This window comes from Polychytrium aggregatum (genome assembly GCF_025602895.1).
Source record: "Polychytrium aggregatum strain JEL109 chromosome Unknown BJ171scaffold_21, whole genome shotgun sequence".
Classification (NCBI taxonomy): domain Eukaryota; kingdom Fungi; phylum Chytridiomycota; class Chytridiomycetes; order Polychytriales; genus Polychytrium; species Polychytrium aggregatum.
Window position 1 is genome coordinate 204,870 of NW_026516223.1, and position 24,229 is coordinate 229,098.

The 24,229-nt window shown below is 56.0% G+C and overlaps 6 protein-coding genes across 6 annotated transcripts; 3 read left to right on the forward strand and 3 right to left on the reverse strand.

Annotated features, from left to right (window-relative positions):
* The first annotated feature begins 670 nt into the window (after positions 1 to 670).
* On the forward strand, positions 671 to 3,154 carry BJ171DRAFT_507241 (S-adenosyl-L-methionine-dependent methyltransferase). Its single transcript, XM_053111197.1, has 12 exons — positions 671 to 863; positions 1,033 to 1,124; positions 1,222 to 1,303; positions 1,419 to 1,438; positions 1,520 to 1,551; positions 1,628 to 1,664; positions 1,786 to 1,880; positions 2,079 to 2,124; positions 2,193 to 2,317; positions 2,421 to 2,454; positions 2,541 to 2,648; positions 2,811 to 3,154. Exons 1-12 carry the CDS (start codon positions 739 to 741, stop codon positions 3,023 to 3,025), a joined length of 1,011 nt encoding a protein of 336 aa, XP_052966061.1. The 5' UTR covers positions 671 to 738; the 3' UTR covers positions 3,026 to 3,154.
* Positions 3,155 to 3,386: 232 nt separating this feature from the next.
* On the forward strand, positions 3,387 to 7,345 carry BJ171DRAFT_507245 (uncharacterized protein). Its single transcript, XM_053111198.1, has 19 exons — positions 3,387 to 3,603; positions 3,658 to 3,756; positions 3,922 to 4,084; positions 4,223 to 4,272; positions 4,358 to 4,509; positions 4,663 to 4,682; positions 4,777 to 4,927; positions 5,043 to 5,130; positions 5,307 to 5,406; positions 5,486 to 5,494; positions 5,580 to 5,627; positions 5,738 to 5,800; positions 5,885 to 5,982; positions 6,066 to 6,104; positions 6,183 to 6,237; positions 6,359 to 6,510; positions 6,635 to 6,691; positions 6,807 to 6,957; positions 7,051 to 7,345. The coding sequence occupies exons 1-19, from the start codon at positions 3,454 to 3,456 to the stop codon at positions 7,170 to 7,172; spliced, it is 1,767 nt and encodes a 588-aa protein (XP_052966062.1). The 5' UTR covers positions 3,387 to 3,453; the 3' UTR covers positions 7,173 to 7,345.
* BJ171DRAFT_507248 (enhancer of yellow 2 transcription factor) lies at positions 7,346 to 8,497 on the reverse strand. Its single transcript, XM_053111199.1, has 4 exons — positions 8,402 to 8,497; positions 8,061 to 8,197; positions 7,787 to 7,861; positions 7,346 to 7,672 (listed from the first exon to the last, which is right to left on the reverse strand). Exons 1-4 carry the CDS (start codon positions 8,404 to 8,406, stop codon positions 7,599 to 7,601), a joined length of 291 nt encoding a protein of 96 aa, XP_052966063.1. The 5' UTR covers positions 8,407 to 8,497; the 3' UTR covers positions 7,346 to 7,598.
* Positions 8,498 to 8,658: 161 nt separating this feature from the next.
* On the forward strand, positions 8,659 to 9,675 carry BJ171DRAFT_475331 (uncharacterized protein; the record flags this gene model as incomplete). Its single annotated transcript, XM_053108776.1, has 3 exons — positions 8,659 to 8,686; positions 9,067 to 9,508; positions 9,540 to 9,675. The coding sequence occupies 3 exons, from the start codon at positions 8,659 to 8,661 to the stop codon at positions 9,673 to 9,675; spliced, it is 606 nt and encodes a 201-aa protein (XP_052966064.1).
* A 610-nt stretch (positions 9,676 to 10,285) lies between these two features.
* On the reverse strand, positions 10,286 to 16,662 carry BJ171DRAFT_582363 (SNF2 family N-terminal domain-containing protein; the record flags this gene model as incomplete). Its single annotated transcript, XM_053114174.1, has 28 exons — positions 10,286 to 10,456; positions 10,560 to 10,679; positions 10,847 to 11,025; positions 11,137 to 11,237; positions 11,322 to 11,383; positions 11,554 to 11,606; positions 11,698 to 11,794; positions 11,886 to 11,952; positions 12,027 to 12,126; positions 12,227 to 12,281; positions 12,391 to 12,550; positions 12,632 to 12,701; positions 12,878 to 12,974; positions 13,100 to 13,164; positions 13,353 to 13,362; positions 13,470 to 13,651; positions 13,775 to 13,804; positions 13,938 to 14,183; positions 14,274 to 14,424; positions 14,514 to 14,645; positions 14,733 to 14,954; positions 15,040 to 15,219; positions 15,423 to 15,523; positions 15,660 to 15,766; positions 15,909 to 16,008; positions 16,141 to 16,195; positions 16,352 to 16,396; positions 16,519 to 16,662. The coding sequence occupies 28 exons, from the start codon at positions 16,660 to 16,662 to the stop codon at positions 10,286 to 10,288; spliced, it is 3,102 nt and encodes a 1,033-aa protein (XP_052966065.1).
* A 4,947-nt stretch (positions 16,663 to 21,609) lies between these two features.
* BJ171DRAFT_507281 (uncharacterized protein) lies at positions 21,610 to 24,020 on the reverse strand. The gene is given in 7 exon segments (XM_053111200.1): positions 21,610 to 22,557; positions 22,643 to 22,729; positions 22,973 to 23,103; positions 23,185 to 23,225; positions 23,356 to 23,369; positions 23,519 to 23,850; positions 23,864 to 24,020. 7 exon segments carry the CDS (start codon positions 23,953 to 23,955, stop codon positions 22,016 to 22,018), a joined length of 1,239 nt encoding a protein of 412 aa, XP_052966066.1. The 5' UTR covers positions 23,956 to 24,020; the 3' UTR covers positions 21,610 to 22,015.
* Between the last annotated feature and the right edge of the window lie 209 nt (positions 24,021 to 24,229).

Below are 24,229 nucleotides of genomic sequence, written 5' to 3' on the forward strand. Positions count from 1 at the left end.
CTCTGGAGGATGGACTCGAGCTTGCATCGCAACACAGGACCAGTCTGGAACGGGTCCTGTTCAATCAGGGTGCGAATGACTGGACATGCCTGCTCGAAGAAAGTGGATCTGCGAGCTGGGACCCGGGATGGGTCATCCAGCTTGCATCCTCGGTGCCATCGATGGATGGTGCTCTTGGATACACTGAATATGGAGGCGACCTTACGCAGGCTATGGATGAGGGCGTAGCATCGCAATGCGGCGGTGCGAAAGTCGGATGTGTGGCGAATGGTCATGGCCAGCGCGCGATAACATTGGGTAACAAAATATTCGATGAATGGTCAAAAACCCGGGTGTCCCGTTTTTTATTGGATTGCCTATAACTAGTTGGTCGTTTGGCCCGAGACCGGCCCGAGACTCGGCCACAGCGCAACACGGTGTCCATTGATGCACGCCGGGTCGTCCGCGCCGATTCTATATGCAATGGTTACCCGCATTCTTGTCGATGCACATGCGTCGGAGAACCCGAGCAAACGGAGCCTGCTCTCACTTCCCTGCGCACAGAGTCGGTGATGAGTTGCTGGGCTGGACTGGCTGTGGCGCTGGTTGTGCCACAGCAGCGGTGCTCACATGACCAAGAAGGCTGCGCTCTGTTCCCAGAGCCAGCACCCAAATCGGCACCGCTTGACACCGATCGCATCCGCTCTGGATCGGAAGTGTGTCTCCTGATCGCCAGACTCCCGACAGCGGCAGAGAAAAATGAGCAGCCCAGAAGCGTCCCTCGAGCCGGCCCAGTCCAGCGACAAGAAGAAGGTGTCAAGTCTCAGCAGCTTTGGAACTCGACAGCTGCAGAACGAAGCCGATGTGTTCAGCCATAATGCATGGTAGCCGAGCGATTCCCAAAGTGCGATGCCCGGCGTCTCGTATTGGCCGGCCAACAGCACCAGCACCAACACCGATATGGCTTAAACGAGGCCGTGCATGCGCCGTAGCGATCCTGTAGCGAGCCTAACCAGCGATCGCCTTGTTTTTGGACTGTGGCTATCTTGCCAGGGACAACTTCCAATGGGGAGACGAGCAGGAGAAAGATGCACTCGAGATCATCCAGAAGCAGCAAGAAAAGCCCGTCTCTGACGAGGACAAAGGTTGTGCCATCGTCCGTACTACAAGCACGATCGTGGATGCAGGCGCAATCGAGGCGATTACTGACTCGGCTCGACATCTGCTGGCGCTCGTGGACAGACATATATCACCGAGATCCCGATCGATTCTGGAGCTTGTTTTACAGCAAGAATCAGAACAAATTCTTCAAGGATCGTCATTGGTAACGCTGGAAGGTCGACTGGTGCGCGTGGAAACAGGAGCGCCTCGTTGATGTGGGTGTGGCGAACTGATGCGCTGGCGGGCATGCTAACTCATCCGACCGGACCCACAACCAGGCTGAGGATCGAGTTTCCAGGTTCGTGGATGTGATTGTCGCCAGCCGGTCCTCGGCCTATTTGAGACAGGCTCTGATCATTCTCGCCCTGTGCTTGTGCAGAGCTCTTTGCCAAGCTCCCCAAGGACAATCTCGTAGGTGCCCAAGCAGGATCTGTGGTGGCTATATCGCCGGCACGCAGCGGACATACTAACGATCACGCATGCCTAGATGCCATTCAGAGTATTCGAAATCGGATGTGGAGCTGGTATGCAGTTTGTCTGCCGTGCGTTGAGTCAGGACCCTGTCGTCAGCCCACAGCACAGCGCCGAAGTATATTGATGGCACCTTCGACGGATATCGTCGACTGATTGGAAACCCTTTGGCAGGCAACACCGTTTTCCCGCTCTTGAACGAGGCTCGTGATGCCAACGTATTTGTGTACGCAGGCGATTTTGCCTGGACGGCGATTGATGTCGTCAAGGTACGACCACCCGACACAGGCGAACGCAAGCGCAACGCACGAGTTTTTGCATACCAGACCGGCATGTCCAGCCAGCCCTCTCCATCGCTGGGTAACGGTCTCCCAGCCGAGCATGCCACAATGACGGACACGACATTGAATCCTGGGTTTATTCTTTCTGCGACTGCTTGGGCCACGAACGTGCGCTCATGATATCAGAGTAACCCAGAGTATAACGAGGACAAGTGCAAGGCTTTTGTATATGGTATGCTCTTTGCTCGCACAATCGGCTGGCCAGGTGGGCGACGAGCTGATTTCTCTGCTTCACCATAGATATTACAGCGCCGGATATTCCGGAATACATCGAACCCGAATCGCTCGATGTTTGCATTTGCATCTTCGTGCTGTCTGCTGTGCACCCAGACACATGGGCCCGTGCCGTTGACAACATTTACAAGGTGGGCATGGCACTCTGACATGTCGGCGATATGGATTGGCATCGTGAGGACGCTTGTGGCTCGGCGCGATCGACTTACATCCCAGACTCTGCGGCCCGTGTAGATGCTCAAGCCCGGCGGCCTTGTTCTGCTGAGAGGTGAGATCCTGCTGCCGCCAAGCACTGGTCCGGGCCTCCCTTGATTTTGCTCTGACTGCGGCCTCACACGTCTTGTGCACCGACAGATTATGCACGCTACGACCTTGCCCAGCTGCGGTTCAAAGGCGGCCGCTTCCTGGACGAGAACTTTTATGTCCGTGGAGACGGTACTCGAGTGTATTTTTTCACTCAAGGTGAGGCAGATAGGCCAGGAGACAGCCACCCTAAGCTTCGATGCGGTCGGCAAACGTCTGACTGCACAGCCACGGAGTGATGGCGTCGAACCGATACAAGTGGCGGGGCGCCATCGATACTCAAGAACGACATCTAAACGATGACCACTATCCTACCACCAGATGAAATCGCGAATATGTTTTCCAAGTTCCACATCGACCAGAATGCACTTGATCGACGACTGATCGTCAACCGACACAAGAAGCTCAAAATGTACCGTATCTGGATCCAGGGCAAGTTCCGCAAGCCTCTGCCAGGAGAAGCCCCCAGGGTTTCGGCAGAGGCGTCCATTCCGACAGCGCGGCCTGAGGGCGCCGAAGCCGATGAGATGGAGTGAACGGCTGCTGGACGCTTCCTGCCGTGAAGGGGGAGATACTGGTCCTCTACCCGCCGTCCTCGCCGTCCCTGCCGTCCCAAGCATCCCAAGGATGGCAGCCACCCAGAATACAGTTCTTGGTGTATCGCTTTTGGCGGAATGCGTGCGTCCGGTTATCGGATCTTGGTTCCTGCCGAGGTTCCCGCTTGAGGTGTGGGAGCGGCCATGGATTCACTCCTGTCAGCGCCAGAGCCGCGCTCCGCCTGGATTACGTAACCTCACCATGTCAATGGCCATACGAAAAAAAAAGATCCGCCCCGGCACCCAAACGCAGTCTCAAAACGCTGATCGATCGATCTGGCTCTCGTGTCTGCTCCGTCGACCGATCTTCGCAGCCAGCCAGCTTGCCCTGTATCTGCACCCAGCCCTTCTCCAGCCACTCGCCAGCCATGCTCCGATCTGCTGCCGTCCGAATCGCCAATAGTCGCGTGCCATCGGTGCGCTCGCTCGGTCTGTCCCAGACTGGTGCTCTGCTTCGTCCCTCGGCTCGCCTGTTCGCCTCGCCCGCTGGCAACCAGCCTCACCGCAACAACAACAACAACAACAACAACAACAACAACAACAACAACAACAACAACAACAACAACAACAACAACAACAACAACGCCCATGACAACCACGGCGATGCGGAAGAGGGCCAGAACAGCACTCGTCTGCTGATGCTTGCCTCGGCCGCCATCTTCGGACCGCTCGTATGTCATCGATACAGCTCATGGCTTCCCGAATGTGGTTTCGATCTCGCATCATGACCGCTGCCCTCAGCCGTGTATCAAAGGCGCTCCGAAGCCACCCGTCGTGTTCGAGTGATGTGTGCTGTACCGATCTGACATTATCCCCTCCGTATTGATGTGGATCAGTTTTGGAAGCTCACCGAGGATCACATCAAGAGCGGCGTTGTCGAGCAGCCCAAGTCCAAATCGGTGGCCAACAGCCTCGTCAGCAAGTCTGTGTCGACCGTATCCGCAGCTCCCGTCAAGAAAACCGACCCTGTTCCCCGCAAGCAGACGGCCATCCCCAAGGGTCGGTATCGGATCGGTTTGATCGGCGAACACCGGCGATCGCGAGCGACTGCCTGCGAGTGCAGCCAAGCCACCCGGCCGCGACTGCCTCCGCCGCCTACTGACTTGCCATCTTGTATCCATGCTTTGGAATCGACAGTGACCTATGTCTTGGTTGGTGCCGGAACTGCCTCGTACAGTGCCATTGAGGTATGTGGTTGCCATCCGCAGTGCATGCCCTGTCAAATGGTAGTGAGATATCCGTATCTCGCGATCTGACGACATTCACCACCAGGCGATCCGGGAAGCCGAGCCCAATGCCGACATTCTGATCATCGGAGATGAAGACCATGTGCCGTACATGCGCCCGCCGCTTTCCAAGGAGCTTTGGTTCAGCCCGAGCTCCAAGCCACTGGCCTTCAATGACTGGCATGGCGCCGAGCGAAGGTACGTCCATCCAGACCCGCAGTCGTGAGATCGAAGAGCAACCAGCGCTTCGTGACCGAGGCATGGTGAGCTGGAAAGTTCACCTTCAAGCGGTGTTCACCAGTTCGGGATCCACCCTTCCATGTGTCTGATACCTCCATCATCCGCCATCAGCCTGTTCTACCAGGAGGAGAGTAAGTACTTGCGAGCGACACACATCGACCCATATGCATCCGACACTTTGTTTCCGGGCACACCGCTTGTCGGCTCACCCACATATGCGGTCAGGCAACTACGAGCGCGTGCCCGACGCCGAGGAGCTTCTTCAGCCTGCAAAGACCAAGGTTCGATGGCTGAAGAGCAAGGTCAGCAAGCTCGACCTCGATGGCCAGTACGTGGTCCTTGGCAACGGCGACAAGATCAAATACGGAAAAGTTTTGTATGTATTCCGTTCGTGTCACAAGAGAGGGCTTGCAACTGCATGGATATACATCCGAGCAGCGACAACGATTGCTGTTCTTACAAGCGTTCTTGCTCCTCTCCACCTGAATTAGGCTGGCGACAGGTGCCACCCCCAACAAGCTGCCTGTGTTTGAGAAGCTCTCTACACAGGCCAAGGAGAGAGTGCTGACCTTCAGAACGGTTAGTAGTTGCCGAGCCGCATCCTCTGAGCAGCAGCCAGTCGCAATTCAGGGTATCTGCCCCCATCGTCCGTGGAGGGCGCAGTGTTGATCGCATTTCTTACCGCCAGTCGAGGTCATATCTTGTGGTGTCTAACACTTGACTGCTTCGTCTTCTATCAAACTTTCGCTTAACAGCTCGATGACTATGAGCACCTTCTCTCCGTGGCCAACTCGGGCAAGACCATCGCCATCGTCGGCGGTGGCTTCCTCGGCAGTGAGCTCGCCGTTGCGCTTGGTGAGTAATCGCATCTGTTTGGCCATGAATCGAGCTGCACAATCTTGGGCTAACAACACTCTCGTGGTTCTGATTGCAGCACAAAAAGGTAGGCTGCCTGCAGCTAGTTGTAGCAGCAGGATGCTCTCGATCCATGGTGGGATGCTTACTGCGCAGTTGACTTGATCTGACAGCCAAGAAGGGCGCGAAGATCAACGTGGTCCAGATCTTCCCTGAAGAAGGTAAGTCAGTGCCAAGATCGAGTGCACAGCCCTTCTGCTGACATGCATGCTGCTGTGATCTGGGCCTCTGTGACATCTGGGTGATCCACTAATGCCCGTGTGTTTGCCAGGAAACATGAGCCAAGTGTTCCCACGCTACCTCACTCGTTGGACCACCCAGAGAATCATCGATGGTGAGGCAACCGCACCACCGTTTGCACTGCTCGCTCAACTCCGACACTACAGCGAAACCTAACGATACATTTGAATGTGAGCAGAGGGGGTCCAGATCAAGAACAGTGCCAGCATCACTTCAGTCAAGGAGAAGGGCAACAAGATCGTTATTGGTGTTTCGGACCAAGATACCGTTGAAGCGGTAGGCTGGCCTTCCAATTGGCAGCTCTTGCGATCGCACCGATGCGCTTTGCTAGTGTTGACTCGCCATGATTCGATCTGCAGGACTATGTCGTCGTTGCTGCCGGCGTTTCGCCCAATGTGGTAAGTGCGGCTGATCCGACTTGCGCTCCGCAGCTGCCTCACGGGACTCGCCTCTAAACACCGCCCAACGTCGTAAAGGAAATCGCCAAGGCCTCTGGACTGGAAATCGATTCTGCCCGTGGTGGCATTGTTGGTGGGTAGTAGCGACTGTGATGCAACTCCTGCGTCGTTATTGAGTGTGGTCGCCTGTGCGGCTCCAAGCTTAGGAGAGGAGGGGTGGGCTGGATTGTATCTGACCCGCGGCTCGTTTACAGTCAATGCCGAGCTGGAGGCTCGCCACAACGTCTTTGTTGCTGGAGATGCCAGCAGTTTCCACGACATTGCCCTTGGCCGTCGCCGTGTTGAGCACTATGACCACGCGATCAACAGCGGTCGTCAGGTCGGCGAGAACATGACCAAAACCAAGGTAAGAGAGTCTCTGCTCTCGAAGCGAGCGCAAATGTCCCGTTCACACAAGGCCATTTGGCTTCTGTGGCTGCGCGCTCGTGCTCTGCTATATTCACACCGGCCACATCTATCCGCTACTGCAGCGCCCGTATGTACACCAGCCCATGTTCTGGAGCGATCTGGGACCCAAGATCGGTTATGTGAGTGGCTTTGTCGCGCGGCACATCATAGTTTCTTGAATGAACCTGCGTGGTGCTCGATTGGATGCGAGTATTCGCTGACCACTCGGGTTGGCGGCGGGGTTTGCTTCTGCAGGAGGCTGTGGGTATCACCGAGTCGTCCCTCTCGACCATTGGCATCTGGGCCAAGGGCGACGATAACGGTCGGGGACCTGCCGAGCAGGATCCCTCGAAGGAGGATTACGGAAAGGGCGTTGTCTTTTACATCTCCAAGGAGAAGAAGATCGGTGAGTTGCATCGCGAGCACAGACGTTCGCACAAACGACAGCCATACAGCCGCACGTTCTCACCAACACCCTGTCCTCTGCTGCCACCGCCAGTCGGCATCTTGATGTGGAACATCTTTGGCAAGGCCCCCGTTGCCCGCAAGATCATTTCCCAGGGCAAGACCTTTGAGGACATCGAGGGTCTGGCCGGACTCTTCAACGTCCACGAACAATAAGCGCGCGCTCCTAATTTCTAGATCCCTTTTCATAATTCCTCAGACTCCCAGACTATGGTGGCAGCCTGTTTGGCGCCATATCCATCCCTCCCATCCTTGCACCTTTCCTGGCCTGGTTGCTCTGATCTCCGTCATCAGAGCCGGTCGAATACAGATCGTATGATACAGCTCCACTTTCTTCGGCAATGGCACATTGGATACGCCGGTCTATTTGGAGAGGCGGGTTGGCTCGTCGGTGAGACGCTGTCAAGGGCTCGGAGCAGGCCTCTTTCGCCCAGACCAGTCAAAGCGCCCAGCTACAGGCCGTCGTGCGTTGAATCATCCACCCAATGGCTCGGCCATCAATCCTGAAGTATCAAGAGCCAAGAGGCGCGATGGAAGGGCACAGGAATTCCCCACGAATGAGGCGAGAAGCATCGCTGGCCCTTAGTTGTCCGCGTCGACGAGGAACTTGCGAATCTTTTGAAGTAGCTCGGCCTTGACGCTCTCAGGGACCTTTTCTGGATCGCAAGACGATTGAACCGTCAGTGCAGTTCAGGCATACGACGCCATCGGCATTCCACCTGCTGGACCGCCATCCGATTGTCCTGTTCTACGACACAGGATCTACTCACCTCGACCAACAGGGGTGATCTCGGCAATGAGGTCGTCGACGCCCACTTTCTCCAAGCCCTTTGCCTTGATGACCTCTGTGGACACGAATGCCAAACGTCGGTTCAGCCATAGCCTTGTGGGATTGGGTGCTCGCAGACATGCAGTGCACATGGAGGACGGGCAGCATCCCCCGGCCTGCCCGACGCCACGGATCAGACGACTGTCTCCATAATCCGAGTCGAGCGATATTTTCACCGAAAGCAAGTCTGTCGTTTGCACCACGGCGAAGACTACCTCGGCAATATGTCCTGAGCTCGTCTCTCCATCCACAGTCGACGAGCCGTTGCTTCAGAAGCTCCTTGAGTCTGTCCTTCTCGCCTGTTTTGATCAGCTTCTGGTCAATGACCTGCTTCATGTTTCGGTCCTGGGATCTTCCAAAGACACCAACGACCATGCATCCGGCGATGGGGGCGATGGGGGGGCCGATGCGAGCCGCATGTGTGTGATGGGGACAGCGCAATGGCCGTGCGCGAATGCGGCCGATCAAGGGCTGACTGTTAATAGAGCATATCGCAAGTACGGACGGCTCTGGTCCCATATGGCGATGCTCTCGCTCGGCAAGACTGGCCACCTACGACATTGCTGTGCTGGATCGGGCGGGATGATCAGATTGTGCATTGGCCTTCTGCAGCCGCGGCTCGCAATGGCATCTGGAGAACCGAGACGGCCATGCTCGCTCCTCGCTCCTCGCTCGCGTCTCGTCACGCCGCATGTCACATGACTCGCCGGCCGTCCCGGTTTCTGTTCCGCCAACATCGAGAATCGCACTATCAATTTTTTCCGGCCCCTCGCGGCTGCTCATCTCGAATGTGAATACACGCTGTAGACCAAGATGCAGCAAAAGTTGGAATCCGGCCATGGTCGGTTGACGGCATTTGGTATCGTCTTGAGCCGATTGACGGTGGTGGTGGGCAATTGGTGTGGAGGAATGACCAATTGTATCATTGTTGGAAGCTCCACTCCGATTGCGGACAAGAACCACCACCATCTGAATCTCTCTGGTTGGAAACCTAGTCAAGCGTGGCTGTGTGTCAGCGAGATGACATGATCGTTTGGCTATCAGGCAAGACTCACCTTGACAAGATGTCTTCCCACGACTGATTGAGCGAGCGATGCGTTTCTGGATCTGAATCAAGGACGCCACTGCGCAGTATCTCTGCCAGCCCAAAATGCGCTGGTTTTGAAGAGATTCTTTCTTCCCCAAGGGCAGAACCAGCCATCGCTGCTATTTTCTCGCCAGATGGCTCCCCGCAAGAGAAAGACACCACCCAGGCGACCAAGTGGATCCAGAGCACCCACAAGATCCTTGGTCTGCAGGACTGGATGAGTGCCACACCAAGTCCCAAGATCCCCGGGTTGGATCCCTTCCTGCAATACATTCGCCATGTGTTCGATGGAGACATGCTGGACAAACAGCTGTACTTCAGCCTGACCCGGCGACGGCGATTCAAGCGACTCGATCTCCACAGCAAGCGACAGCGCACCGTCCACGAGATGTGCAAGCAAGTCATCGACCAGGCACCAAAGGAGACCGAAGTGGTGATTGCCTTTGGGAATGCATCCTGGAAGCAAGGGAAGGGATATGCCTCCAGTCCCAGGAGACTCAGGTTTGCCAAGTACTTTGAGCAGTTCCACCACCACCAGAGACGACCACCAGACCGACCCGTCTCCAAGATCCATGTGTGCTCGGTGAACGAGTTCAACACATCCCAGGTGTGCTCACATTGTCGGGAAGCCAAGCGACTCGAGAAGGTCGAGCATCTTGATATCGAGAAACCACACTTTGTCCGGAGCTGTACAAGCTGCCATACGCTGTGGGATCGAGACATCAATGCAGCCAGGAATATGATCTCGGTATGCCAGTCGATCATCGCCACAGGAGATCGACCGGGTGTATTCAAGACTGTGCTTCCTAAACCAACCAAAACAAAGAGATTGCCAACGAAGACAGGAGTGCAATACCATGGCCTACCCGCTGGGCCTACAAGTCAGTCAGCGGGCTTCAGATATCTGAAGCCAGAAAGTGACTGTCCCGTTTCTTTCTGGATAGACTGTAAGTATCTCGCACTGTTGTGCATTTCGACAGTGGATGCCGGGTCGCCCATATTCTGGGCAGTCCACTTCGGGGTTGCCATCCCTCTTGGGATGGTCGATGGGAGGTGGTTGACTCCCTTGTGCAAAGTGTGTGTGTGTGTGCACAGTGTGTGTGTGTGACGGCGAGAGGCTTCTCGCCTTCCCTCGGGGGTCTCTCGCCAGAGACTGTTCTTCTCGCCGACCGAGGTGGCTCCGAGAGCGCGTTTTTTCGTTCTCGCTCATTTTATTAATAAGAAATTTTTTCATAGTGTCGACGTAGCATGCGGCGATCCAGCGGCTGAGGCGATCGTATCAAGCAATGTGTATTCGGCCAGGAACATCCGCCAGTCTCACGAAAGTACATCAGCTGCGATCGCAAGCCCAGATCAGTTCTTCTTGCGCTTGGAGGACGGGCCGACAGCTTCCTTCTCCTTGGGCTCTCTCTTGGTGTACTTTCTCTTCTTGGGCGGCTCGTCCTGTCCGTCCTCCTTGTCGTCGTTGTGGTCCGACTCTTTCATCATCAGCGAGATGAGCGATGTGCATCTGCGACCGATTTCCTGGACAGAAACACGCTTTCTGTCAGTGGCCCTGTCAAAGCCATTCTCTGCCTGCATCCGGCCAAACTCCCACACGCCACCTCGCTCGGGGGGTCGGACTCACCACTGCCGTGCGGGACTTCAAGAACCAGTCGAACCGGAATAGGGTCGACCGCTTGATCTCTTCGCGGATCTTTTCGTAAACCTCCTCGCTTCCGTAGCCCAGCTTCTCGAGGGCCACGAGCTATCCTCGAACAAACGCGTCCGATGACGACAGGGGTGCAGCGCTTGGATTAGCGCTCCAGAGTCAAAGGCCCGTGCCTGGCAATCTTCTCAGTCCGGCCGTGCTCAAACCAACGTGATTCGCAGATGCATGTACCACGGCGACGCATCCTGGCGCTGTCCACATACCAAGAAACGATCCTCCTCTTCGGTGTAGTTTTTACCCTTGCTGGTGCCATAGACGATCTTGAGCTGCTGCAGCGGAAGGCGAAGCTTGCCAATCCGTGCCGTCAGCATATCTTGGATCTCTTGCTGCTTCTGGAGCTTGGCCTCTCCTTCTTCAATTCTAGCAACGAGCTTCTCCCAGTCTGGGAGCCAAGAGACAACGTTTCGTGGCCGGGTCAGTGCGGTGTCGCTGGCTGTCCGGGAGTGCTTGGCACAGCACCATAGTCATTGCTTGCATTTCAGTCGATACCCACCGGCAAGCTCCTTGTAGCGAGACCAGAACACCTGCGAGTATCGACGGACTTCCTCGGGATCCTTGCCCTCCATTTCCTTGGCGATGGCCTCGATGTTATGACTAAAAACGAGAGGATGAGTAAATACGAGCCCAGGTGCGAGGTCGGGCAACGAGAGATCGATGCCACGCAATCACACAACTCACCGGCCCCACTTCTCGTTGCCCTTGATGAAGCTGCTAAAGTCGCGCTTCGACCAGTCGAATCCCTAGTTGGCGATGGAGCAGCAAAAAGGCAACGTATGAGATAGAGTCAACACTCGCAACATGTAAGCACGATTCGGCCCAAAGGCGGGTGATTGCGCGGCCATCGAAACCGACGAGCCAGCCAACCCACGGCCCAGCCCTCGCTCACGCTACCGCGGGAACTTGGCCATACCTGGTTGGCAAACGACTCTTTCTCTTGGATTTCGTCCTCTGTGAGTGGCTCGGCTGCAGGCGAGGAAACGTTCGAGCATGATAAGTCACCTCATGCAGTTTGCTCAGCCGTCTGCTGATATGCTCCTCCCCTGTCCCGCCTTACCATTGTCGATTCGCTCCTGCTCTCGCAGCCGCTTCTGCTTCTCCTGTTCGGGGTCGGTCGTGTCGCTGTCCTTTGGAACTTTGTATCCAATTTGTTTCTGGAGGGGGGGAGGTCGTGCCGAATAAGTATAGCCCAGTTGTCGCGGCTTACTCATGCTGATCCTGCTTGTTACTGGGCCTCTGGCTTACCCGGTAGGCAAGGGTTTCCTTCTCCTGCAGCTCCAAAAGCCGAGTGGGATAGAATTGAAAGTCGCTCCTGGACGGAGGAGCGAGATGTCAGAACGGCAGGTGTCCATTTGGGTATGGCGAGGTCCACCGAGCTACACTCACGCAAGGGCTGTTCGCGGGGGCTTTGGAGCTTTGGTGCCAGCAGGCTTGTTGCCGATTCGCAGGGCTTCTTTGTAGTAGGCATCAACACCATAGCCCGATGCTGCGTGAAGGAGCGCGGAGAGAGTTGGGTGGTCAGCTTGCTCTTCGGCCGAGCCAGATATGCAGCTTCATCGCCATGGATCTCCTCCGGCGAGGCTTACTCTTTTTGGCGCGCTGCGAGGGACCAATCCATCCAAAGCCAAGAGCGCCCTTTTGCTGTGGATCCGAGATGGGATGGTGCAATACAGGCACGTTAGTGAGAGTCCCACGGAGCTCCACCCAGAGGAATGGGAGACCGGTGCGCTGTCGCCTGCCAGCCACTTACGTTCGAGCGGAAATCAGAGCCTTCCCACTGGTAGACGCTGCCGTCGCTGGTAAACTTTTGGAGGTCGTCCAGACCGGCGTCCTTGTACTTGGCTTCGAGCTCAGCCGTCTTTTCCTCGCTGCGAAGCAAGATATCCTCGATGTCGTCGTTGCTCACGGTGCTGCATACAAGGCCAAGGATTCGCGGTTATCAGTCCAGCATACAGCGCAACATGCCGTCATGCGGGTCACAGAACACTCACCTATCAGTCGACGCAAAGATGCTGTGCGCGCCGTGCTGGATCATGGTAAGCAGCTCATCCTTGGACGCAGCTGGGAGATACGACAAAGGGCATCAGCATATTGTGTGCGTCCGCCACGGAGAGCAGTTTCGCCGCTGCTGTGGCCCTTCGCCCATACACGCCTCTGCGCCCTTGCAATCGAGCGGCGTCAGTCGCGCGAGAGTGGATCTGCCGTCCGCTGGTGCCCTCGGAGCAATCAGGGACTACCTTTAGACTGCTGCACGTTTCGTCCCTGCTGGATAACAAGCTGGTCGAGCCGGAGCTTTTGTGTGGCTCGCTCAATGATCTTCTCCTCGACCGCATTCTGTCGCGCCGGGCAAGTATTTTCGGAAACACAGAGATAAGTAAGCGCGGACGCACCGACGTTGGTCAGCGCAGACACCCCGACGGACAGGCTCGGCACCCTTCATCGCCGAGATCATCGCATACCTCGGTGATGAACCTGAACACAACGACTTGCTTCTTTTGGCCGATACGATGGGCACGATCCTCGGCTGGAAGCAAAACAATTCAAAGGAGTGCAAACCAAGCGGCAACACGGCGACCGGAGCGGGGAGAAAAAGAGACAAACAGTATAATCGGCATCAGTCGGGTGTCCAGGATCTCGGCGCTTTTGCCTCGTTACGAATCTCGTTACGAATCTCGGTGCTCTGCCTGGTTGCGAGCCTGGTGTTGTGTCTACCTTGCAAATCCTGTTGTCAATGTACGGCGACATGGAGACTCTGGTTATTTTCGAGTAAGGGCACGACTCTGCCTATAGGGCAACCACAGGACCAAACACACCGGCTGCTGGACTTACCACTTGGGGGTTCCAGTCGCTGTCGTACATAATGACAATGTCTGCCGTGGCCAGGTTGATGCCAAGTCCACCGGCACGAGTCGTCAGCAGGAAAATGAACTTTTCGCTATCGGGCTTGTTGTATGCATCGATGCTGTTGACACGGTCTTCATGCGAGGTGTTGCCATCGATGCGGCAGTAGTCTGTGTGGGTTTGTGCAGCGAGCGTCAGGAGACGAAAGGCAAGGGAGGTGATCAAGAACCCTGCGAGATCAATTGCCCTGGGGATGCCTCGGAAGAGCACCCATCGCGGCAGATTGCACTTACTGTATCCCTTCCAGCAGCAGTAGTCCTCCACTATCATGGTGTCGTCAAGGGCCGTAGCAGCGATCAAAGTGTTATCAGCAGACCAGCGATCCATCGCACACGTTGCGGAACCAATCCTTGCTCCAGCGACGCCATCGATCTCCCTCGAGTACACTCCACATACGGATATCAAGCATGCGGCTCATCTGGCTGAAAAGCAGGACGCGCGAGCCTGACGCCTTGAGGCGATCCAGGAGTTTGTCCAAGATCGCCATCTTGCCCGAGTTCTCGAGCAGGTGGACGTCGGTCGTGTAAGGCGGGCCAGGCTCGGCTCCATCAAACAGGTACGGGTGGTTGCAGCACTTGCGGAGCTGCATGACCACGTTCTGAAGGCGGGTCTTGCCCTCGCGCTTTCCTCCAGCGGCGAGACCTGGGAGCGATTCGACGAAACATCAGTTTGGCTCTGTCTCTGCTCCCCCGGGGCATCTCATGCAGCCAATTTAGGAGACGTCGAGCGCACCATTGACGGCATCAATGTCCTTCTCGAGAATCTTCTGATACCACTGACGCTGCATGGCACTCAGTCCAACGTAGAGGTTAATGCGCTTCTTGGGCAGAAGCGATTTTTCCACATCGGCTTTGATTCGTCTCAGCAGGAATGGTTGGAGAACCTTTGGCGACGGAGCGCAGACACAGAGCAAGATTGGCCTTTAGTTCCTCGATCAATAGCACAAAAGATCGCTGCGGTAGTAGAACCCACCTTGTGGAGCTGGGAGACGACCTTGTCTTGGTCACCGCCCTGTGTCTCGAACCATTTGTCAAAGTCTTCAGAGGAGCTGAACACGTCCGGCAACAGGAAGTTCAGCAGCGACCACAGCTCGTGCAGATTGTTCTTTGAGAGCCAAAGTCATTGCAGCGTCAGTAAATTCTCATGAGCGACGCCCGCACTGGTGCAGCCTGGGTCGCGCGGATACAATACCTGCAGCGGCGTGCCGGTCAGAAGCAGGCGGTTGCGGCACTGGATCGTCCGCACGATCACCGAGAGACTCGAGTTTTCGTTCTTGATGCGATGAGCCTCGTCGATTACAATGTACGCCCACGAGATCTTCTTGAAGCTGGACTTTTCGAGCATCACAATCTCGTATGATGTGACGCAGACTTCAAAGCTACCCCCAAGCAGCTGAGTCTCGATGATCTTGCTCTGGAAAGCGAATCATGCCAGTTGGTCTCGGCAACGCATTGACATTGCTTGGTGTCCCATAAGATCTCTCGGCAAAGATACGTACTCGTTCATCCTTGTTGCCATGGAACATGAACACCTTCAAATCCGGGACCCACTTGCGGAACTCGCTGACCCAGTTATGGAGAGTCGACTTTGGCACAATAACAAGGTGGGGCCCGGCAATGCCCTTGAAGTGCTTCAGGTATCCTAGGAACGAGATCGACTGGAGCGTCTTTCCGAGACCCTGCGGGATATTGAGAGTGGGTATGCGTAAGTTCCGCGACCACACCGACTGACTCGTTCGCGTGCACGCACGCAGGCAGGCGGGCAGGCGGGTTGGGCTGGGCGGTTGCCTCCCGATCCATATGACGCCGACTGACATCACGTCGATTGATGTCGTGGAACTCGATGACACGGGTGTTGTGTCTGCACCGGCGCTAACAGTACCATTTCGTCCGCAAGAATGCCGTTGATGCCGTTATCGAACAGCGAAACCAGCCATGTCAGGCCCTGCATCTGATAATCGCGCATCGTCCCACCCTTGACGTCTGAGGGATTGAAGGGCAAACCAGGCCGTGAGTTAGGGATATCACCAAGAGCAAGATGCAGCATCGATGGAAGCACGAGCATCGGAGTGGATAGTGACGAGCGGAGGACTCATCGCGACGGAGATCGGCGGCTCACATGCAGGCGTTTCCGTGATGGTGGTTGTGCCTTCTTCGTCCTCCTGGAGCTCATCTCGTAGCAGCTCGGCATCTTCCTCTTGCTCGGTCTTTCGGCCTCGTCGGGTGCTGATAGGAAAGTGTTTTGGCTGATAGTCAGTCCACCAAGCCATGCACATGCATGAAGTGAACAGGATCCATCAAGCGAGCGAGTCAACGAGGACACAGTCCGCATCAATGGCATGCGGCGGTCAGGGCTCCGGGATCCTACCTCCGTCCCTTGCTCGTCTGGGTCTCGTCGGGCTTGGCCTGCAGCTCGAGCAGAGCCTTGGCGTCGCCGGACTTCATGTTCTTGATGTTGATAAAGTGCGCTGGGACGGCGGATCGCATGTGCGTGATTAGGCCAGCGACGGTGATGAGATATTTGGCGCAAGTGTCTGATGTGGTTCCAGCAGCAGAGGACGCCATGCCAGGCCAAAAGCCCCAGACAGTGCGAAAGGTACCAAAGATATCGGTTTGTCCCAGCAGGTATGCATAGCGCTTGAGGGTGTCGTTTTTCTGCGAGTCAGCGGCGACAGGAAGGCGCTGTAAGCGATCGATACACTTGCGCAGCGGAGCCGAGGAACGAGTTGGGCGTTGGCTGGAGCATAACCAGATCGGCCAGCGAGCGCATCCACGGCTCGTCAGACCGCCGGCGGGCTTGATCACTCCTACCTTCTTTTCGTTCAGTGCACTAATGTCCTTTTCTATGCCCTTTTTCTGCAGCGATCCGCGGTGTGCCGATGCAGGAGCAAGCGTCGTGGGCCGGCGTTAGCACATCGAGCACGAGGAGGGAGGATCGGGGTGATGCTCAGACACCTGCAACACAGGGCGATACTAACCCGGAGCTGCGCCAGTTCCTGCGGACTTTCCACGGCTTCATCTTCGTCAGCGTTTGCACCTTGATCAGGAGTGTCGCTGGTTTCGGGCGGGTGAGGGTCGGCCATCGCAACGTCGTCGTTGCTCATGGATTTCTTGATTGCCATTGTCGAAGCACAGTCTCAGGTACTGCATGCAGCGACGAGGTGCAGCAGGCACGGGCCCAGACACAGATGCGGATGTGAAGATCAGTCGTCGGCGAAGCTGCACAGAGCGTCCGCGCCCGATGCAGGCCGCAGCAAGAGCCTGCTTACTGTCCAGGGAGCTCACCTGGCGATCTGGAGCGCCGATCGATGGACACGAGGGGCTGCTCTGGCCGGTGTGGACCTTTGGGCACGTCAAAGCCGGGAGCGCTGGCGCAGTGTGGCTTAGACGCTATAGTGCAACGCGTCTTGTCCTTGACTTTTCTCGCGCTTGCGAGGATCGACATCCTGCCACATGCATTCAATATATTTCTTCAAGCTCACTGTACATTTACGCAGAATTGGTGTGGCTACAACCTCACATTTTTTTTATCGCCATCGGATGGTTTTTGGGGGAGGAATGCTGCCCCAAAGTGGGTCCTATTATTATGGCCGCCCCCAAATTGAGAACCCGGGCGGTATACAATTTCCTTTTTAGGAAGGCGACCCATCCTCCCCGGTTTTCTTTTGGCTTGGCCTCCAGGCCGCCGTTTTGCTCTCTCAGCATCCCCAAGCCTTCCCCCGGTCGCCTCCAGTTGCTTCTCAACCACTCTGCTGTTGAACCACAGGGCTCATATTGGGTATTTTACAACTGCTTGTCCTGAATCATGGGCCGAACGAAGAATAAAGCCAAGGTCAGGAAGGCCATCGAGGCGCACCAAGCGAATGCTGCCAAACGTCGCAAGCTTGCAGAAGCCGCAGCGGCCCTCGTTTCAGCCGACCCCCCAGAGCCAAAGGGGCCGGGCGATAGCCCTTGCGATGCTATCGACTGCCCAGCCACCGATAGTGAAGTTGTTGGCACCGATCTATTGGAGATCGAAGGCGAAAGCACAAGTGGCTCGGAACCACCGCCCTCTGTCCCCGCAGTTTCTTGGGCGATCAAGTGGACGGCAGGGACGAAGCACCCAAAAAAGTCAGCCTATACCGGTCTCTCGTACCAAACAGGGGCCGCAAACTGAACCTGGCCCGGAAAGCCCTCCAGGTCCACGAATCGCCGTTGATCGACAGCTACATGTACCGCCCAGCCGACAATCAACCAGAAACCGAGACGGCACTGGATGAGGCCCCAACCGCTCAGAGCGATGATGATGATGACGACGAAGCGCTGTTTACCCAAGAACATATGAACGCCGCCATTTCCTCTCTTCAAGCCATCCTCAAGCCCAAAATCACAAGCGAGAGAGACGGAGACCTCTCAGCCCACGACGTAAAGCGACACAGATGTATCCTGAGTTATCTCCAAGCCAAGAGTGAAGGACAAATCAACAGCGACGCTTCCCTCTGTAAGGACTTGGAAGGAGCCTTATGGTCAGCACCTTCCTCTGCGAGTGTCATGGGCTGTTGAAGCACCCTGACTTGGGAGATTCAACAACGATAATTTATCCTGGAAGAGGAAATTGGTGGAGAAGCAATGATATGGCAACGCAGCTGGAGAGCAAGGCCATCCCTATATTTGAAAAGCTCCATCCTGGGTGTGTGGCATTATTTCAGTTTGACAACGCCTCAAATCACAAGTCATTTGCACCCGACGCGCTTCGGGCCTCAAATATGTCCAAGAAACCAGGCAAAGCGAATCCGAAACTACGGAAGACGACTTATGGCCCCTTTGACACTCCTCAGGAGATGCAGTTTACCAAAGATGATGAAGAAAATGGATTCGAGGTAGGAATCACTTGTGATGATAGAATGACATGCTCGAGCTAACACTCTGTACCAACTGATTTTGCAGTTCCTAGGCGTGAAGGCCAAAGCTGGACAGCAGAAAGGACTCGAATTGATACTCAGAGAGCGCCATCTTTGGCCTCCAGCAGGTCTTGTGAGGAAATGCAGCGCAGCCTCCGAGGCTGCAATCAAAAGTATCGACGCAACAGGCATAGCATGTTGCGCCGTCCATCTCTTGGATGCACAGCCAGATTTCCGAGCGCAGACACCGATTCTTCAAGGCATAATCGAGAGACACGGGCACAAACTCATCTACCTCCCGAAATTTCATCCGGAACTCAACTTTATTGAAAGATTTTGGGGTGCATTGAAACAGAGGACTCGTGCTCGATGCGACTACACCTTCCAGGGACTACAACACACGGTCCAAGAAGCCCTCTATGAGATCCCGCTGGTGACCATCAGGAAATACGCCAGAGTATCATGGGAGTACATGAAGCTTTATCGCCATAATATTCCGATTGACATCATCGAGTCGACCAGGAAGATTTACAAGTCTCACCAGAGTGGCAATGCCTCGGTGGCAGGGGACGGGCTGGGAAGGGAGGCGATTGAATAAACCAGGAGGTCTAAATCGGCTCGAATTGGTTCGAATTTATGACTCATCGTGATGCATCATGACTCACTGGTGGCTGAAGGAAAATTGAGTGATATTTGGGTTGGTCAAGGACAAGCTGCATTGCACCATATCAATTTTTTTCCGGCCCCTCGCGGCTGCTCATCTCGAATGTGAATACACGCTGTAGACCAAGATGCAGCAAAAGTTGGAATCCGGCCATGGTCGGTTGACGGCATTTGGTATCGTCTTGAGCCGATTGACGGTGGTGGTGGGCAATTGGTGTGGAGGAATGACCAATTGTATCATTGTTGGAAGCTCCACTCCGATTGCGGACAAGAACCACCACCATCTGAATCTCTCTGGTTGGAAACCTAGTCAAGCGTGGCTGTGTGTCAGCGAGATGACATGATCGTTTGGCTATCAGGCAAGACTCACCTTGACAAGATGTCTTCCCACGACTGATTGAGCGAGCGATGCGTTTCTGGATCTGAATCAAGGACGCCACTGTGAGCATCACTCCCTGCCCAAAATGCGCTGGTTTTGAGGAGATTCTTTCTTCCCCAAGGGCAGAACCAGCCATCGTCGCTATTTTCTCGCCAGATGGCTCCCAAGCGAAAGACATCCCCCGATCCCGATCCAGGATCACCCAATGACTCTCCTGTGGCCAAAAAGCCCACCATCAAATCGTGTCCCTCCTGTGGCCTGACCAACCATGTCAGACCCTTCACCAAGAAGTGCACAGCCAGAGTCGACAGCAGCCCTGCCTCTGGCTCTGCCTCGGTCGCTGAAATGGTCAGCCAAGCACCCAAGGTCCCTGTATGTGCCACGTGCAAGCAAGAGGGTCATGCCAGAAGCAACACCCCAAAGTGCCGTTTCTATAAGCCACTCTGGAGCTCTACCTTGCCTGACTGTGGCCCAAACGAGCAAGTCAAGGCCGACTACTCCACCGTCAAGTGCACCCTCGATGCCATCATCAAGAACGATGCCTTGCACGACAAGATCGAGGAGACTGTCCGAGCCATGACCCAAGTCCAGTTCGAAGCATCTCGTCTCCTGGAGCTGCATCTCAGGCGGTGCTTGGACGAGGGTATCACTCTCCCCACCGTGTCGTCGAGTGAACCCGCGTTTGTTCGAAAGTGCTTCAATATGGTGCAGACAGGAACAGTGGGTGCCAGGACGAACACCCCAGAAGATGACAGGCACCTCCTCGACACATATGAGCTGTATCGACGTGCATGGAGTGAGACGTGTATCCTGCCTCCAGTGGCCCTCCCAAAGGGTACTGGTTCACAGGTCCTTGGTTTGGCTGTCAAGACCTATGCTGTCAACTGCGAGACCCACGTTCTCGATCGATATTGGTCTCTCCTCCGTCGATACTGCAATCTGGTCCTGGTTGCTCCCAAGGATGTGAAACGGCACACACACGTCGACGATTGTATAAAGTTGATGGAGAATCCCCTCTCCGATACACTCCTCGTGGATCTGAGGAAATCCTTCGCCCACCATGCCGACCAGTTGTATGAGCTTCGGTACGAAAGCCACCAGGACCTGTACAAAGTCGTACCAATTCTGGCCAGTGAGGTCTTTCGCCTGACCCACCTGAAGGAGGCCCTCTTCATGGTGGTCTTTCAGAAGATGATCATTCCCAGGCTCGCGAGGGTGACCGATGTTCTGAAAGGAGAGCGTGGACGACTGAACGAGGAAATGTGTCAACCCATCCACCACATCGGGGCTGACAGACTCAAAGATCTCCAGACCCAGCACGAGGAGGTGTGCAAGCAGATCGCTGTGAACATGAAACGGATCAAGCGCCTCACCGACCGGCTTGCCCAGACCAAGAAGCGCCTCAACATCCCTCGAGCACAGTGCACATTGGTCCCGCTCTGCGATGCCCGAGCCAAGTATGTCAAGCTCGACACCAAAGCACTGTGGGAGATCCTTGGATACCAGACTGGCACTGGACTCAAGTGGGACGACCTGAAGACCAAGGTCAATGGCACCACAAAGCAAGAGACCTTCTGGCAGACCAACTTCAAGCTGGATCCGAGACTCTTTGGAGCCAGGGAGAAGGGAAAGCAGCTCTTTGGTTGCGAGATCACCACCGATGGGGTCGGGTGCTCGATCACCACGCTCAGATACAAGATCCTGAAGAAGAAAGATCCTAATGTCAAACCAGAAACCGTGGACAAGGACGACAAGACACCCAAGCTCACCCCCGAGAAGAAGATCCAGACCAGGGTCGGTCCCATTGACGACTCTCGGACAACCTGGATCGGGATCGACCCTGGTGTGGGATCGATCTTCACCGCTGTCATTCGGGCACCCGGTCAACCATCCATCCAGGGGCAAGACGGTGTCAAGGTGACCAAGGCACAGCGCGCCAACGAGAAGATCGTGTCGTTCTCCAACAAGGAGTACCAGCATCGAACTGGCACCAGTCAGGCGACCAAGTGGATCCAGAGCACCCACAAGATCCTTGGTCTGCAGAAATGGATGAGCACCACACCAAGTCCCAAGAACCCTGGGGTGGTTTCCTTCCTGCAATACATTCGCCATGTGTTCGATGGAGACATGCTGGACAAACAGCTGTACTTCAGCCTGACTCGGCAACGGCGAGTCAAGCGACTCGAGAAGGTCGTGTATCTTGATATCGATACACCATGGAGCTGTCCAGAGAGTTGAGCGGATGCACCACATTCACATCGAGGGGATGCACCACACTCCCACATCGACACATCAATATCAGTCGATCGTCGCCACAGGGGATTGACCAGATGTATTCAACTCTGTGCTTCCAGAACCCACAAGCAGTGGTTGATGTGGAGAGCATTCAGGTGCGCCACTGTCCGGTTTCGAATGGGCTGCAATCCTGCCCGAGGTCACAGCGGCTGGCTCGGTACTTTGAGCTGTCCGAGTGGAGAAGGGCGCGAATGTTGAGGATCCAGACGATGGCCGTTGGTCTCAACAAAATCTCTGATGTCTCGATTTGCGAATGCTTCAGTATCGCTGGATAGCGTTGTGCTGTACCTGGGGGACGCTGATGTGCTCCTTCTCAAGCGACTTGGATGCGCCGTGCGGGTGCAGCCGCTCCCGGTCAGGTCCTGCGCCCGGAGTTACTGCAAAGCTCTCCTTGCGCGACGCCGTCCAGTCCTCGGCATGCCCAAAGGCAGTCTTGGAGGGCGAAAGCGCCACGGAGGCCAGGGTGTAGTAGTACTGGTGGCAGAGTGGGCTGAAGGGCGAGAGCGGGCTCAGCCCGCCTCGTAGGACTGACGACGCTCTGTCGGTAGCCTCGGCCAAGTCAATGGAGAGATGCGGCGGCTGGGGTTTGGAGTTGATGATCCGGGCCGAGAGCGGCAGGGCAGCGCGAGAAACGCCCGCAATGGGCGTCAGGACAGAGTTGGAGGACGGCGGAGCGGGCGGCTCGAGCTTGAGTGTGCCCGGCGATTTCCAGAAGACGCCGACGAGCACCTTGCGGATGAATGTAAACGAGCACGCCCTCCAGTCCAGCGGCTCAACCAGAGCATCGCGATCGAGGAGCGCTGGATCCCGGTGGGAACGAGAGAGTGAGTGCGGCAAGCCCGACATGGCCAATTTCGCGACGGGGGATGATGCGCGGTGACATACCCTGCAGCAGGTTGTATCGGCGCAGCGTGCTTGCAAAGAGGGTGGATTGCCATATGAGGAGTTTTTCGATTTCGTCGAGAGAAGCACCTGCGACCACAGAGCCGTGCCGATGGGACAGAGAGAGATGTGGGCTTCAGGCCGGTGGCTGGTATGGCTCGCACGCATATCGAGAGGCATTTGGGTTGGCATGCATCCATCTGTTGCAACGAAGAGTCATGGCCAGTCCACAGGCCTGGGGCAGACCACAGCCCGGACGACACAGCTCGCCGATACACCGAACGAGTCGCAGACCCTCGGCCCATGACCCCTCCGTCAGTCTACGACACCAACCGTCTTCGCCGTCGTGCACCGGCGACACCAACTGATAGTCCGTGCCCGACTCGGTCTCCAAGACGATGCGCTGTGGAGCTTCGCCGGTCCGCGAGCACTTGCCGGCCGCCATGGCTTCAGAGAGGATCCATCTGCCGAAACGGTACAGCAGCAGTATCACATGTTATCGGCTCGTGAGGCGAGAAGCTGTGCAGGTCCCGAGACCAACATACTTGAGCTTTGTTTCGGCACACTTGTCGCATAGATTGAGGATCTAGGGTGGGAACGATTGCCCATGCATCACCGGCGTTGATGAGTCTTTTGTCGCGAAGAAGGCACGATGCAGAGCGATACAGAGCGATGCAGCCTCTTGCAGCGCAGGCGACTCCTCTCCGGCGACCTACCATGATTTCCACGACTGCTCGCGAGCACATGCCAAGATGCGATGCAACGAGACCGGGTGCGGCAGAACGAGCACGCCATGAGACAGGCCGAAAGTGAGTAAAGGATGCAGGCCAACATCGACACAGACGACATTTGGCAGGAGCGTGGGATTCCAAAACCCACCGCCGATGTTGAGCGAATGCGCCTTGTCCTTTGGCATTCCCACAAAGTCGGAGATGGAGAGTTTGGCCAGAGGAATGCCACGCACTTGCGGCGAGAGAGTCTTGGACTTCATGGCGAGGATGTGTTCGATCGACGCTGTGGGCAGAGGATCGAGACGAAAGGGTGAGTTGGGGGGCAGGTTCGAGGGAAGGAAAGGGCGGGATGCACCGCGGATCAGGGCAGGATAGTGGTGTTGATAGTGGTCTCGATAGTGGTGTTGGTTTGTTGATAACGACTGTTGATAACGACTGTTGATAACGACTGTTGATATCGATTGTTGGTGTCGATTGTTGGTGTCGATTGTTGACGACACACTCCATACCGCTGCTCGGCAGTCGGAATGCCGTCGACAGCGATACGAGTTCGACGCCCATGGTCGACCATCGATCCCATCGCATCCCTGATCGACCATCGATCCGTCGCGTAACGACATGCCCGTTGCTCGATGATCCTTCGCGCAGCGATCGACTCTATCGCCCCCCCCCATCGGTCGGCGTCGGCCCGTCGCTCTCCCGTTGCTCTCCCGTTGCTCCCGTCGTTCTCCCGTCGTTCTCCCGTCGTTCTCCCGGCTGCCGGCCTCGTCCCGGAACGCACCGCCCTGGCCCACCCTCGGCCGCTCCATCCGCGGTGGCTGCGCAAGCCTGATGCGCGGCGCTGTCAATCTGACGCACG